This window comes from Prionailurus bengalensis, chromosome B3 (genome assembly GCF_016509475.1).
Source record: "Prionailurus bengalensis isolate Pbe53 chromosome B3, Fcat_Pben_1.1_paternal_pri, whole genome shotgun sequence".
Taxonomy (NCBI): Eukaryota; Metazoa; Chordata; class Mammalia; order Carnivora; family Felidae; genus Prionailurus; species Prionailurus bengalensis.
Window position 1 is genome coordinate 119,754,503 of NC_057355.1, and position 16,552 is coordinate 119,771,054.

General features: G+C 39.8%; 1 protein-coding gene across 6 annotated transcripts in view; it reads left to right on the forward strand.

Annotated features, from left to right (window-relative positions):
- The window catches only part of ZNF410 (zinc finger protein 410), a 50,835-nt gene that overhangs the window by 21,922 nt on the left and 12,361 nt on the right, over positions 1-16,552 (forward strand). For all 6 annotated transcript variants that reach the window (XR_006293433.1, XM_043556574.1, XM_043556576.1 and 3 more), the window contains 2 exons: positions 11,377-11,527; positions 12,131-12,312. Coding sequence is in view for 5 of the 6 variants with exons in the window: in XM_043556574.1 (XP_043412509.1) it covers positions 11,377-11,527; positions 12,131-12,312 (333 nt within the window). In the remaining variant the exon portion in view is untranslated. The remainder of the gene's footprint in view (positions 1-11,376; positions 11,528-12,130; positions 12,313-16,552) is intronic.

The window sequence follows — 16,552 nt, forward strand, 5'->3', positions numbered from 1 at the left end:
TTTAAGTTCGTGAGATAAAGCCCCACATCGAGTTCTGTGCTGACACTGTGGAACCACCTTGTGATTCTCTCCCTCTCCTCTCTCTCTCTGTCCCTCCCCCATGCTTGGTGTGCGCGTGTGTGCGTGCACACGCTCTCTCTCAAAGTAACTAAACTTAAAAAAAAAACAACAACTTTCTCATACAGAACTGAAGGATTCCTGAGAATATTTTAGAGTATTCCAGTTTTAAAAACATTAACCTAAATCTTTCCTGTATCGAGAACTCCAGGCTACTTTTTTTTTTTAAAGTTTTTCTTTAGATTCCAGTTAGTTAACATAGAGTGTAATATTAGTTTCAGCTGTACAGTATAGTGATTCAGCACTTTCATATGTCACCCAGTGGTCGTCACAATAAGTGCCCTCCTTAATCCCCATCCCCTGTTTCACCCATCCCCTTACCCATCTCCCCTCTGGTGACCATCAGTTCTCTATAGTTGAGAGTCTGTTTCTTGGTCTGCCTCTCTCTCTTTTTCCCCCCTTTGCTTTTTTGTTTTGTTTTTAAAACTCTGTGAGTGAAATCATACAGTATTTGCCCTTCTCTGACTTATTTCATTTAGCATAATACTCTAGCTGTATCCATGTCATTGCAAAGAGAACTTCAAACTTCTGTTAGGTTCAAAATAATTAGCTCTGCTTTGACTACTGTAGTGCTGCTTAGCTTGGTCCCTTTTACTATTTTGGGGGGCTCTAAAGTTCAGATTCTTCCTGAGATGCTTTTCCTAATCTGTGGATCCCAAAACCTTCAACATCTCTTTGCTGCATTACGGAAGTAGTGTTGTATGTGCCATTAAGAAGCTGTGTAGGGAGGGAACTTGGGATTTGGAATCTGGAGACCTGGGATCCAGACCTGGTGCTGTCATTAACTAGTTCTCTGCCTGGGGAATTTAAACTCCTTACCTTCAGTTTTCTCTTGTTCAGAACATAGAGATCAAGTAGCTTACCAGATTTGGTTGTTTTAGATATTTAAATAAGATTCTGTCTGGGAAATGGTTTGTAATTAACAAAGCATTTTGTGATATTTTCATTACTCTCAAAATATGTTAACTTACTACCCAAACAACTACTTAGTATGCTAAAATATAAAGTCAGCCCAAATATATGACCATCTTCTATTTTGTCAATGAGATGATTTCATAAAACCTTTTTGGGGGGCTAACTTAGATATATAAACCTTTAGGCATGTAGTTAAAATTAAACATTGAAAGTTTAGTTTTTTGAAAATTTTATTGTTTATTTATCAAATTAGCTAACATACAGTGTTGTCTTGGCTTCAGGAGTAGATTCCCATGATTCATCACTTACATACAACACCCAGTGCTCATCCCAACAATTGCCCTCCTCAATGCCCATCCCCAGCCCATTTTTTTTTCCCCAGCCCCCCCAACCCCACCCCCATCAACCCTCAGTTTGTTCTTTGTATTTAAGAGTCTTATGGTTTGCCTCCCTCTCTGTTTGCATCTAATTTTTCTTTCCCTTCCCCTATGGTCTTCTGTTAAGTTTCTCAAACTCCATATACGAGTGAAATCATATGGCATCTGTCTTTCTCTGGCTTATTTCTCTTAGGATAATACCTTCCAGTTCCATCCATGTTGTTGCAAATGGCAAGATTTCATTCTTTTTCATTGCTGAGTAGTATTCCATTTAATATATATACCACATCTTTATCTATTCATCAGTCAATGGACATTTGGGCTCTTTCCATAATTTGGCTACAGTTGGTAGTGCTGCTATAAACATTGGGGTGCATGTGCCCCTGTGAATCAGCACTCCTGTATCCTTTGGATAAATTCCTAGTAGTGTTACTGTTGGGTTATAAGATAATTCCATTTTTAATTTTTTGAGAAACCTCCATACTTTTTTCCAGAGTGGCTGCACCAGTTTATATTCCCACCAACAGCGCGAGAGGATTCCCTTTCTCCACATCCTCACCAACATCTCTTGTTTCCTGACTTGTTAATTTTAGCCACTCTGACCAGTGTGAGGTGGTATCTTAATGTGCTTTTGGTTTGTATTTCCTTCATGATGAGCAGTATTGAGCATCTTTTCATGTGGTTGTTTGCCATCTGGATGTCTGCTTTGGAAGTGTCTATTCCAGTCGTCTGTCCATTTCTTCACTGGATTATTTGTTTTTCGGGTGTTGAGTTTGGCAAATTCTTTTTTTTTTTTTTTTTTTTAATTTTTTTTTTCAACGTTTATTTATTTTTGGGACAGAGAGAGACAGAGCATGAATGGGGGTGGGGCAGAGAGAGAGGGAGACACAGAATCGGAAACAGGCTCCAGGCTCTGAGCCATCAGCCCAGAGCCCGACGCGGGGCTCGAACTCACGGACCGCGAGATCGTGACCTGGCTGAAGTCGGATGCTTAACCGACTGCGCCACCCAGGCGCCCCAAGTTTGGCAAATTCTTTATAAATTTTTGATACTAACCCTTTATCCAATGTGTCATTTGCAGATATCTTCTCCCATTCCGTAGGTTGCCTTTTAGTTTTGTTGATTGTTTCCTTTGCTGTGCAGAAGCTTTTTATTGTGATGAGGTTCCAATAGTTCATTTTTGCTTTTATTTCCCTTGCCTTCAGAGACATGTCATGTAAGAAGTTGCTGTGGTCAAGCTCAAAGAGGTTGCTGCATGTTTTCTCCAATAGGATTTTGACGGTATCCTGTCTCACATTTAGGTCTTTCATCCATTTTGAATTTATTTTTGTGTATAGTGTAAGAAAGTGGTCCGTTTTCATTCTTCTACATGTTGCTGTCCAGTTCTCCCAGCACCATTTGCTAAAGAGACGGTCTTTTTTCCATTGGATATTCTTTCCTGCTTTGTTGAAGATTAGTTGGCCATATATTTGTGGATCCATTTCTGGGTTCTCTAGTCTATTCCACTGGTCTTTGTGTCTGTTTTTATGCCAATACCATACTGTCTTGATGATTACAGCTGTGTAATACAGGCTAAAGTCCGGTATTGTGATGCCTCTAGCTTTGATTTTCTTCTTTAACATTATTTCGATTATTTGGGGTCTTTTCTGGTTCCATACAAATTTTAGGATTGTTTGTTCTAGCTCTATGAAGAATGCTGGTGCTCTTTTGATTGGGATTACATTGAACGTGTAGATTGCTTTGGATAGTATCGACATTTTAACAATATTTGTTCTTCCATTCCATGAGCATGGGATGTTTTTCCATTTCTGTGTGTCATCATCAGTTTCTTCAGCTTTCTATAGTTTTCAGCATACAGATATTTTACCTCTTTGGTTAGGTTTATTTCTAGGTATGTTGTGGTTCTTGATGCAGTTATAAGTGGGAATGTTTCCTTGACCTCTCTTTCTGTTGCTTTATTATTGTATAGAAATGCAACTGCTTTCTGTACATTGATTTTATATCCTGTGACTTTGCTGAATTCATGTATCAGTTCTAGCAGATTTTTGGTGGAGTGTTTCCGGTTTGCCACGTAGAGTATCATGTCATCTGCAAAAAGCGAAAGTTTGACTTCTTCTTTGCCAATTTAGATGCCTTTTATTTTGTTTTGTTGTCTGATTATTGAGGCTAGGACTTCCAACACTATGTTAAACAACAGTAGTGAGAGTGGACATCCCTGTCATGTTCCTGATACTAGGGGGAAAGCTCTCAGTTTTTCCCCAGGAAGGATGATATTATCTGTGGGCCTTTCGTATATGGCCTTTATGATGTTAAGGTATGTTCCTTCTGTCCTGACTTTCTTGAGGGTTTTTTATTAAGAAACGATGCTGTATTTTGCCAAATGCTTTTTCTTCATCTGTTGACAGGATCATACGGTTCTTATCCTCTCTTCTATTAATGTGATGTATCACATTGATTGATTTGTGAATATTGAACCAGCCAGGAATGAATCCCACTTGATCATGGTGAATAATTCTTTTAATATACTGTTGAATTCAATTTGCTAGTATCTTGTTGAGAACTTTTGCATCCATGTTCATCAGGAATATAGGCCTGTAATTCTCCTTTTTAGTGGCATCTTTGTCAGGTTTGGGAATCAAGGTAATGCTGGCTTCATGGAAGGAGCCTGGAAGCTTTTCTTCCATTTCTATCTTTTTGAACAGCTTGAGAAGAATAGGTATTAACTCTGCTTTATTTTTTTAATTTATTATTTTTTTAAATGTTTATTAAAAAAAATGTTTTTTTTTAACGTTTATTTATTTTTGAGACAGAGAGAGACAGAGCATGAACGGGGGAGGGTCAGAGAGAGAGGGAGACACAGAATCCGAAACAGGCTCCAGGCTCTGAGCTGTCAGCACAGAGTCCGACGCAGGGCTCGAACTCACGGACCGTGAGATCATGACCTGAGCCGAAGTCAGCCACTTAACCGACTGAGCCACCCAGGCGCCCCATTGTTTATTTATTTTTGAGACAGAGACAGAGCATGAGCAGGGAGAGGCAGAGAGAGAGGGAGACACAGAATTGGAAGCAGGGTCCAGGCTCTGAGCTGGCAGCACAGAGCCCAACGTGGGGCTCGAATTCACGAACCACAAGATCATGACCTGAGCTAAAGTTGGACGCTTAACCAACCGAGCTGCCCAGGCACACCTTAACCTGCTTTAAATGTCTGGTAGAATTCCCCTGAGAAGCCCTCTGGCCCAGGACTCTTACGTGTTGGGAGATTTTTGATAATTTTTTCACTGGTTATGGGTCTGTTCAAATTTTCTATTTCTTCTCCTTTGAGTTTGGTGGTGTGTGGGTGTGTAAGAATTTGTCCCTTTCTTCCAGATTGCCCAGTTTGTTGGCATGTAATTTTTTATAGTATTCTCTAATAATTATTTGTATTTCTGTGGTGTTGATTGTGATCTCTCCTCTTTCATTCCTGATCTTATTCTATTTGGGTCCTGTCTTCTTTTTGAGAAGTCTGGCTAGGGTTTATCAATTTTGTTTATTCTTTCAAAAAACCAGCTCTTAGATTCATTGATCTGTTCTACCACTTTTTGGATTCTATATTTATTTCTGCTCTAATCTTTATTATTTCTCTTTTTCGGCTGGCTTTGGGCTTTCTTTGCTGTTGCCTTTCTAGTTTCTTAGGTGTGAGGTTAGGTTACGTACTTGGGACCTTTCTTGCTTCTTGAGATAGGCCTGAATTACAATGTATTTTTCTTTTAGAACTGCCATTGCTGCATCCCAAAGGGTTTGGACTATCATGTTTTCATTTCCATTTGCTTCCATATATTTTTTAATTTCTTCTTTAACTTCCCAGTTGATGTGTTCATTCTTTAGTAGGATGTTCTTAAATTTTTTTTTAATGTTTATTCATTTTTTGATAGAGACAGAATGTGAGTGGGGGAGGGGCAGAGAGAGAGGGAGACACAGAATCCGAAGCCAGCTCCAGGCTCCAAACTGACAGCACAGAGCCTGACGCGGGGCTGGAACTCACGGACTGTGAGATCATGACCAGAGCTGAAGTCGGATGCTCAACTGATTGAGCCACCCAGGCGCCCCTAGTAGGATGTTCTTTAAACCTTTATGTATTTGGGGACTTTCCAGATTTTTTTTCTTGTGGTTGATTTCAAGTTTCATAGCATTGTGATCTGAAAATATGCATGGTATGATCTCAATTCTTTTATATTTGTTGAGGGCTGTTTTGTGACCCAGTATGTGATCTATTTTGGAGGATGTTACATGTGCACTTGAGAAGAATGTGTATTCTGGTGCTTTAGGATGAAAAGTTCTGAATATATCTGTTAAGTCCATCTGGTCCAGTGTGTCATTCAGAGCTGTTGTTTCCTTACTGATTTCTGCCTAGATTATCTGAGTGGAGTATTAAAGTCCCCTATAATTACAGTATTATTATCTGTACATGTGCTTATGTTTGTGATTAATTGATTTATATTTTGGGTGCTGCCACATTGAGGGCATGAACATTTATAATTGTTAGCTCTTCTTGATGGATGGATCCTTTAATTATGCTATAATGCCCTTCTTTGTCTCTTGTTACACCTTTGTTTTAAAATCTAGTTTGTCTGGGAGCACCTGGGTGGCTCAGTTGGTTAAGCGTCCGACTTTGGCTCAGGTCATGATCTCACAGTTCGTGGGTTTGAGCCTCACCTCGGGCTCAGTGCTGACAGCTCAGAGCCTGGAGCCTGTTTCAGATTCTGTGTCTCCCTCTCTCTCTCTGCCTCTCCCCCACTTGCACTCTGTCTCTGTCTCAAAAATAAATACACATTAAAAAAATTTTTTTTAAATCTAGTTTGTCTGATATAAGTGTGGCTACTCCAGCTTTCTTTTGACCTCCAGTAGCATGATAGATGGTTCTCCATCCCCTCACTTTCAATCTGAAGGTGTCCTCAAGTCTAAAATGAGTTTCTTATAGGTAGCATATAGATGGATCTTGTTTTTCTATCTGTTCTGATACCCTATGTCTTTTGATTGGGGCATTTAGTCCATTTACATTCAGAGTTATTATTGAAAGATATAGATTTAGTGCCATTGTGTTCTTTGTAGGTTTCATGTTTGTGGTGACATCTGTGGTCCTTTATAGTCTTTGCTGCTTTTTACTCACAGAGTCCCCCTTAGCATCTCCTGCAGGGCTAGCTTAGTGGTCATGAACTGCTTTCTTTTTGTTTGTCTGGAAAAGCCTTTATCTCTCCGTCTGTTCTGAATGACAGCCTTGCTGGATAAAGGATTCTTGGCTGCATATTTTTCCTATTCAGCACAGTGAATATTTCCTGCTACTCCCTTCTGGCCTGCCAAGTTTCAGTGGACAGGTCTACTACACTTATGTGTCTACCCTTGTAGTTTGAGATCTGTTTGTCCCTGGCTGTTTTCAGAATTCTCTCTTTATCTTTGTATTTTGCCAGTTTCACTATGATATGTCGTGATGCTGATTTTGATTTTTTTTTTTTTTTTTTGAAGGGAGTTCTCTGTGCCTCTTGGACTTGGATATCTGTTTCCTTCCCCAGGTTAGGGGAGTTGTCAGCTATAATTTGTTCAGATAAACCTTCTGCCCCTTTCTCTCTATCTTCTTCTGGAACTCCTGTGATATGGATATTATTTCATTCCATTGAATCACTTAGACTCGAATTCTCCCATTATGGTCTAGTGATTTTCTTTCTGTCTTTTTTTTCAGCTTCATCATTTTCCATAATTTTATCTTCCATTTCACCTATTCTCTCCTCTGCTTCTTCCATCCTTGCTGTCACTGCATCTAGTTTATTTTGCATCTCATTTATAGCATTTCTTAATTCATCAAGACTATTTCTTAGGTCTTTGATCTCTGTAGCAATAGATTCTCTGCTGTCTTCTATGCTCTTTTCAAGCCCAGCTATTAGTCCTATGGGTGTTATTCTGAATTCTTGTTCAGATATATTATTTATATCTGTTTTGAGAAATTCTCTGGCTATCATTTCTTCCTGGAATTTCTTTTGAGGAGAATTCTTCCATTTCATCATTATGACAAGGTTTCTGCCTTTTATGTGTTTTAATAGCTTTTGTTATGTGTCCCGCACCTGTGAGTGCTATATTAAAAAGGGGTCGTACACTGTCCAGGGCCTGGCACTTCAGGAACTGTCTGGAGTGTGTTGTGTGTACTCTGTTGTTGAGTATTTGGCTGCTGTATCCCACTGCTCATAGTGGTGGATTGTTTGGACCTTCCACCAGGTGTGCTTTGATGTGTTTGTTGAAGTAACCTTGGAAAAGAGGAAAGTGGGGGAGGGAGGGAGGGAGGGAACCTTATTCCATACAAAGAGAGAAATGGAAGGGGTGAAAAAAAAAACAGGCAGAGAATCAAAGAAACTGTAAGGCTTAATCCAGAGAGAGAGAGAGAGAGAGAGAGGAAAATAAAGAAGAGAGAAAAAAAGAAAGAAAAAAAGATTATATATATATATACACATATATGTATATATGTATGTACATATATACATATATGTGTATATATATAAAGATCGATCAGAAATCAAATCAGAAACTGTGAGCCTGATTTCAAAAGGGGAAGAAAAAAAAAGAAGAGGGTAGAAAGAAAAAGAAGGAAAAAGAGAAGGAAAGAAAAGAAAACAATAACAGACTCACATACAAAACCACAGTCCAGTTGTCTGTTGGGGCCTGGAACAGGTGGCTGTGCTGGTCTGCAGGAGAGGCCGTCTGGTTTGGTCAGTGTCAGTTCCACTTTGGTAGATAAGCAGTTGCCAGGCACGGAGGGGTGGGGTTTGGTGTAAGCCAGTGGCCTCCACTGCAGGCTGCTCTCCTATTCCCTGAAGCCCCACTGTGTTGGTGATGGGGAGAAAAACAGCGACACCCTGGTCTGTCCTCCCCAGACCAGGTGTCTCAAACCACACTGTTCAGGCAACCCTCACAGAATAGCGCCGTGGGTGGCTTGTCCTGTTCCACAGTCTCCCATGCCTCCTAGGTGCTCGGCTGGCATTCAGAACCCACTGTCTTAAAGGGTCCAGCTTCGTGCAGACCTGGTTCTGGGGTAGCACCACTCCGCCCAGCCGACACAGGGCCTCTGGCTGGCAGGTGCCTGCAGGATCTTTTGTCCTTGGGGGGGCAATAAACCCTCTTCCCACAGTACTCGAGGGAAGGGACTGTTCTCTCCCAGTGCTCCCTGAGGTCGCTACTGTGCCCCAGGGCTGGGCTCCCCTTTCCCCCCAGACTTGTGCACACAGGGACATGTCCAGGCCAGTGCCGGGAAAGTCATGTACCCCTGAAAACTCTGATCTTCACTTCTAAGGCCGTTTGCAAAGTAGAAACGGCCAAGTAGAAACTCCTTTATTTCTTGTTCCCCATTCATGCTCTTGAGAGGTTTTTCTTTTGTCCAAACACAATACTATGCTTCCTTCACCTCTCTTTCTCTTCCTTTTGTCTCTCCACAGAAGGGGTCTCCTCCCCTCCATGCCTATGCTGCCCACCATTTTATCTTTCTCAATTCACAAACACACACCTCTGTCCCACCAAGCTGTCTCTGTCCATCTGTAGAGATTTTTCTGTTATTCTGCACTCTGTATTCTGTTCTAAGTGTTCTGACCTCAGGACAGCTGTGTTTGAGGCATGAGGGAAATCCCAGTCCCCCTACTTCTCTGCCATCTTAACTCCAGCCTGAAATTTTTATTGTTTTGATTACAAACGCATTTAACATTTTTTAAAAATTTATTTTGTGAGACAGCGACAGCGTGAGTGGGGGAGGGGTGGAGAGAGGGAGAGAGAGAGAATCCCAAGCAAGCTCTGTGCTGTCGGCACAGAGCCAGCCCTGCATGGGGCTCGAAGTCATGAAATCATGAGATCATGATCTGAGCTGAAACCAAGAGTCTGATGTTTAACCGACTGAGCCACCCAGGTGCCTGTACACATGCATTTTAAATCATGAAATATATTAATTTAATATTGCTTTTTACCTACTAACATATAATGAAATGATTTTATTCAGTATTTAAATGGATTTGTAAGATAAATATCTTTGTTGTTATTAAAGCCACTTTGAGAGTCCTGTAGCAGTTTTTTAGAGCACATCTTCACTTCCATCTAAGTTGACTGAAATACAGAAATATTTACATTTTGTATATGATGCAGTATATCAGGGGTTAGTAAAGGGCCAAATAACCAACCGTTGTGTAAATAAAGTTTTGTTGGAACACAGGCATACATTCAAATTGTCTATGGCTGCTACAGTGGCAAAGTTAAGTAGTTGTGACAGAGACCATATGGTCCTCAAAGCTGAAGATATTTACTGTCTAGCCCTTTACAGAAAAAATTTATTGAGCCATTCTATATATGATACTGTCACTGGAAATGTTATCCCAAATGCAGAGGCCTTTCTCACATAACTGTGGGATCTTTAAAATCTTTACAGTGTTATCTGACATGCTCAGTATGAGGTGTTGAATTTCCTCGTCTTTCTCTTTTTTAGTGGGGGGAACCATTCATCAGAGGATCTCTATCCAAAACTAAAATAAATAGATACATAAATAAATACATAAATAAATAAATATCCAAAACTATCATTGGCTGAGGTCCTTTTAAGCTTATCCGTCTTCTGCAAACAGTGCTTTAGTGTTTTTAAGGGAGTGGTTTTATGAGGACTCAAATACAAGGCAACCCACTATTTTCTGAGCAATTTTTAAATTTCATGATTATATCAGTGTTCTCATTGTATCTATAACATTGAATGCACAAAGCCCCAAATGTCACTGGTTTAAATTTCTATATTAGCATAGGATTTCTACAGACCTTTCATTAGACATTAATTGCCTGGAGCTCTGGAGTTGGTGGGAAATTTCCTGTTGCAGGAAATTTTAAAAATTTACCTATGTGCAGGTATTTTTCAATTAAATTAAAAAACTGTGGGACAACATTAAGAAAGAAAAAGTTAATATTAACTAGCAAAAGCCATCTTAGTTGAAGTGTACAGCAAAGGGAATGTAGGATAGGAAGAGAATAAGATTAATAGACGGGATGGAAACTGATCAGTTGTCAGGTTCCAGGAGTGTGATGGGTACAACATTTATTATTCCTATTCTTGGCTTTTGAGAGGGAAATTTGGAAATATAAATCTTATTCCCGAGGTATGTATAGTAGAAAAATAAACTCCATATGCTTGAAGAAAATGAAAGAAAAGGAGTACCACCTGTGAATCTGGGATTTATATAAATTTTTAATTAACTGATTTTCTTTAAATTTAAGGGAGGAACCTCCCTACATGCTCCTTTTCCCTCCTCCTCTTATTCTATTGAACAAAAAACTTCAGTAGATGTTACCTCTAGCTTTTTAAAATGTGTTTAGAAATTTTAAAATCAGCTGAGTTCTTGCATTCTTAAATTCTTGCATTCTTTAGTTTTATAACTAAAAAGAGGTAGCACAGGAAATTGGAAGGTTATTCTAATTCTCTACAATGATAGAAACAGCCGAATTGACCTCAGAAGATAGAAATCTAAGAATGATCATTTACAAAAGAAACCACAACCTTAAGTCCACAACTAAGCCAGAATGGCTGCTCCTCCTAAAATAAATACAAGCTTTGTAATACCTAGAACTTGAAGTCATCTTTAGCACCCCACTCCGGGTATTGATGTATCTGCTACCCTGCCAATTTGTGTAATACAAAATAGGTTTAACTCTCCTATTTTGATACGAAACCATGTGGACATTTGCCAGAGAGGCCTAGTCTTGTGAAACAAAGCATGATGGCTTTTGATAATTCTCTGGATTAAAGGGTTAGAAACAAATTGCTCACTCACTTCTGTTGTTAAATGGATATAGAGAGAGCTAAGGAAGCTGAAGATAGATATCTGCCTGCTGATCATTAGGAGTAAAATATAGGAGCTTTATGGTTTGAACCAAAGTACCTCAACAGGTTCCTTCTCTAGATTACAAATATGTGACTCTGTTACAGGAGAGAATATCCACCTTGGTTCTGGAGATGGGCAGCCCAAAGATTCTGGGCCCCTTCCTCAAGTGGAAAAGAAACTCAAATGTACAGTTGAAGGCTGTGACCGGACATTTGTGTGGCCAGCTCACTTCAAGTACCATCTCAAAACTCATCGGTGAGCATATCTGAGGTTCCATGCTTAGAGGTCAAGAACGGTGATGCTTCTGGAGGAGCTTGTCCCTCAATTGACAAAGGAAAGCAGGGGCTCCAGTTTACTCGTGATTAAGATGTCTTTTGTTCTTTAATAGAAAGATTGCGTTGTCTCATTTACCTCATTCTTTACAGATATTTAGTAAGACATTTGGCACCTAAATGTGCCAAAACATAAAACATAATTTTTTGGGAAACTTAAAAAAAAAAAAAGTAAGTGTGGGCCCTACTCTCGAACCTATGAAAATCAGTATTCAACAAGTAAGGTGTGGGCGCCTGGCTGGCTTAGTAGGTAGAGCACGCAGCTCTTGATCTTGGGGTCGTAAGTTTAAGACCCACATCGGGCGTAAGATTACTTTAAAAAAAAAAAAAAGGGAAGGCAGTCCAGGGCATCTGTAGTTTTAGCAGACATCAGGTGATTGACATACCTAGGTTTGGGAGTTACTGTCTGCTTTGAGAGGCAACAGGAGCTGTGGCTTGCCCTTTTTAGCAAAGAGCATTTTCAGGTATTGGTGCTTATGTGATTTGTTTCTGTTTGGTTTGTTTTTGTTTTGTTTTGTTGTTGCAGAAATGACCGCTCTTTCATCTGTCCGGCGGAAGGTTGTGGAAAAAGCTTTTATGTGTTGCAGAGGCTGAAGGTGCATATGAGGACTCATAATGGGGAGAAGCCCTTTATGTGCCCCGAGTCTAGCTGTGGTAAGCAGTTCACTACAGCTGGAAATCTGAAGAACCACTTGCGCATCCATACAGGTGTGTGCACATCAATATTCCTGCAGGCAATCTACCACTTGGCTCAGGGTTTGCTTGCCTATCCTTAGAAAGGCTCTGAGGTGGAAATAGAAATGAAGGTCTAGGGTTGTTGCTAGAACTCGAAAAGTGGAATTTCTTTTTTTCACATGCTTCGTGGCACTTTTCAGTTAATTCAGTCACATTTATTGACTTTTCACCTGTGTGTGAGGAATGGACAGTGTTAATTTCTGCCTCTAGGAGCTTAAAGTGTAGGAAGGCATATAAGACCTTCTCTGATAACAATGATATGATGAGATATGGACAAAATTAGTATTGCTAAATTTCTTCAAATATTACTTGGTTGTAATTTTGGTCAGTAATATTTATTGAATTATACAAACCATACAGAGCCTCTTCTAGCCACCAAATGGGGTAAGGTGGGGGGAAATACAAAAGCTAATTTTAACCCCTGACTTTGAGGAGTTTGCTTTCTTGTTAAAGCCTCACAACATGAGAAGCAAAATGGAAGAGTGACTTGATTTGGGTCCAATGGCATGTTAATACCAAAGGACCACGATAAAAATACCTTGACTCTCATTCTGAGAGTTTAAGGGCGACTTTCCAAGCCTAAAACGTGCTAAGTCTCTTGTCAGAGTTTAATCACTGAACCAAGACTGATCTCTGAGGATGTGTAACTGTTCTTCCCCCTCTCTTGCCACTTTCTTTGTCTCTTCTTTATTCTTGCATTGCTAAAACAATAGCAAATACAATTAAAGGGCATTAAAAAGTGAAACTTGTTCCAGGTATGTCCCTATGATTCCTGCTAGAGTGCCATTACCACTGGATATGTTTTAGGGCAGAATAGCTGTGTTCTCAGCTCTTTCTTGAGAGAGTAAACTATACTTGCTCCAAGAAGCAGTTTGAATAAAAGAACAAGAAAAACATCTAGCTGAATAGATTAGGGAAGAAGTAGATAGAGTTCACCGTACTTGATTTTTGAATTCATTAACCCATTCATCTTCGTGCTGCTCCTTATGTTTGTAGATTTGATAAAACTGAACATCTTAAAATGCTTCCTTTTACTTTGGGGCATGACCTTATTTTCTCTCTTCATTCTAGCTCTTTCTAGCTCTCCCTTGTTAATCTCCTCTAATTGTTCATCATTTTCAGAATTTCATGTTTCTCCCATTTCACTCAGTGTGCTCTCTCATTGCAGTCTCAGGGCTCAATGTGATCATTTCTCCCTGGATGCCTCACAGATCTGAGTCGCCATAATTAATATAATAATAAAAGTTAGCATTTATTGACACAATTTAATATGGGTCCGGCACATACACATTATCCCATTTAATTCTCAAGGATACTTTATGCATGAGATACTGTATTTGTTGATGAAGAAACAGGAGATTAGAGTTAAATAACTTGCCCAACATTACACAGCTAGGAAAAGGCAGGGTTGAGATTTGAATTCTGATCTGACTCCAAAGCTCTTACAAGGATTTTGATTTCAAATGCTGATAATTCACATTATCTCAAATGTCAAAACTGAGCCACAGTTTTGGTCTTTATTAGTAGTAACAATAGTAATTAAAGCTACCAATTTCAGTGGCTTACCATGAGGGCTGACTATGTGCCAGACACTATGCTGAAGATACTTAACTTGTAGTGTCTCAGTTCTCAAAATAATCTTTCGAGATTGTATTGTGTTAATTTTATAGAGAAAAAGCTGCTTCTCAGAGAGGTCAGCTATCTTCCCTGTACTAATAAATGGTGGTGTCAAGATTTGAACTCAACATTAATGGACTCATGCTCTTAATCATTACGCAGCATTGCCTCTTGACCATCCTCTTCTCCTGTGTCTTTTCCTTTCAGCAAAAATCACCATCCTCTCAGTTTCCAAATGCGAAGGCCATCTCACCTAAGCCAGCTTGATGCAGTGATTCATGCCACTAGATTCTGATGAGTCTTGTTCTAAGGCTGTAATAACAAGTATATTATTCATTTATTTGGCAACTTTTGAGTGCCTAGCATTTTGGGGTAGGTGTGAGTATATAAACACGTTTTCAGAAAAGTTACAGACCACTCACTGGAAAGTCACAAACATTAAACTGTGGTACAGTCTGAAAGAACAGTATAATCTAGAGCAGTGTTGTCCCCCCTTCCATGCCCAGCTCCCCTGTTGTCACCGTGTCAGCTTTAGTTGCCGGGTAGGGAAACTCGCTCTTCCTGGGTTTCTCCTTTACTCTCACACTGCTGCCACACTGACAACACTTCTGACACCAAATGTGTGAGGATTTTTCTCATACCAAACAATTCTCTGCAATACCAGCGGGGTGTCCTACAATTTAACTTAATTCTAACACTGTCTACCTGTAGGTAGCATCAGATCCCACAGATCAAGGGCTCAGTCCCACAAGATTGTTCCCACACTGCTTCAGATGGCAGTTGCAAGTAGTAGGTTCCCACGTTGCTCACAACTTCTGTCTGACCAGGCTACAAATCAGAAGTTCCCATGATCCTCCTTTGGATTCAGTTATTTGTGAGAACATCTCATAGAACTCAGGGAAACACTTATTTACATCTACTAGTTTATTATATAATAAAGGATATGCTAAAGGATACAGGTGAATAGCCAGATAAAGAGATATATAGGGCGAGATCTGGAAAGGTCTGAAGTACAGGGATTTCTGCCCGCATGGAGTTGGAGTGTGCTACCCTTCTGGCGTGTAGTTGTGTTCACCAACCAGAAAGCTTCCGGACCCTGTACTTCGGGAATTTTATAGAGGCTTCTCCATGTGGGCATCATCAGTTATTAATTTCCATGTTCAGCCCCTCTTCCCTCTCTGGAGAGTAGGGGATGGGGCTGAAAATCCCAAGCTTCTAATCATGGCTTGGTCTTTCTGGAGAGCACCCCTTATCTAGGAGCCCACCCAAGAGTTACCTCACTAGAATAAGAGACACTACTATCACCTAGGAAATTCCAAGGGATTTAGGAGCTCTGTGTCAGGAACCAGAGGCAGAGACCAATAGGTATACTTCTTATTTTACACTTGCTATTTTCTGAACTTGTCCTGGGCACTCTTAGTTTCAAGGCTGTGCTCACACTGTTCTTTGTGCCTGAAATTCCCTTCCTTCCTTGTCATCTTTTAAGATCAGCTTAAATTCAGCTTCTTTAAAAAAAAAAAATTAACCACAATTAGAATTCCTCTCTTTTCTAAATACTTACAGTACTTTTTTGTACAGAAACTTACATTAAAGTTATTTATGAATACATTTCTCTCTCTCATACTAGTCTGTGACCTTCAGATAAGAACTGCATCTCTGATTTTTTTTTTCCACTTCTTATTTTGAAATAATTATAGACTCATGAGTAGTTGTGAAAATAGTACAAAGAGGGGTGCCTGGGTGGCTCAGTCGGTTAAGCGTCTGACTTCGACTCAGGTCATGATCTCACGGTTCATGGGTTCAAGCCTCACTTTGGGTTCTGTGCTCACCTCTCAGAGCCTGGAGCCTGCTTCGGATTCTGTGTGTGTATGTGTGTGTCTCTCTCTCTGCTCCTACCCCACTCATGCTCTGTCTGTCTCTCTGTCTCTCAAAAATAAAGAAACATTAAAAAAATTAAACAAAAAAAAAGTGCAAAGGGTTTTGTTGTGTGCTTCACCCAGTTTCCCCAAAATGTGACATCTTATGTAGCCACAGTACAATATCAAAACCAGAAAGTTAATAGTACTTTCAGTCTACAGACCTTAATTAGTTTTTACCATGCATCTTTGATTTTTAAAATAACAAAGAAATACTGTAAACAATGAAACTTCCAGAAAAGCACAAAGAAGAAAGCAAACCATCCATAATACCACTGTCAGGATATAACTACCTTTAGCATATTGTTACAGGGTTTTCTTTATACTTCTGACTGAACACCTGTTTTTGTTCACTTTATAGAAAAGGACTATGTAATATCTATTTTGTAACTTGTAGAAATCTCTACTTTTTAGTGGATTTAGAAACTGAATCATAAAGAGAATTGATTGAAAGTAAAAATCCTGATAGCATATATGGTGTTGATCTTGATACCCTCAAAAGGGATGGGATTACTGAAGAAGGTAGGTCATTGTAGCTTGGGGTCAGCCCTTGAGCCAGGTGGGAGAAAGAAGTATGATGCTCAGAGGTAGCCACTAAAGCCTCTAAAGAAGAGGGCAGGACTATATGGTGGGCTGTCCACTAGGAGATCATTGAGACATGACACTTGCTGAATGGCCCA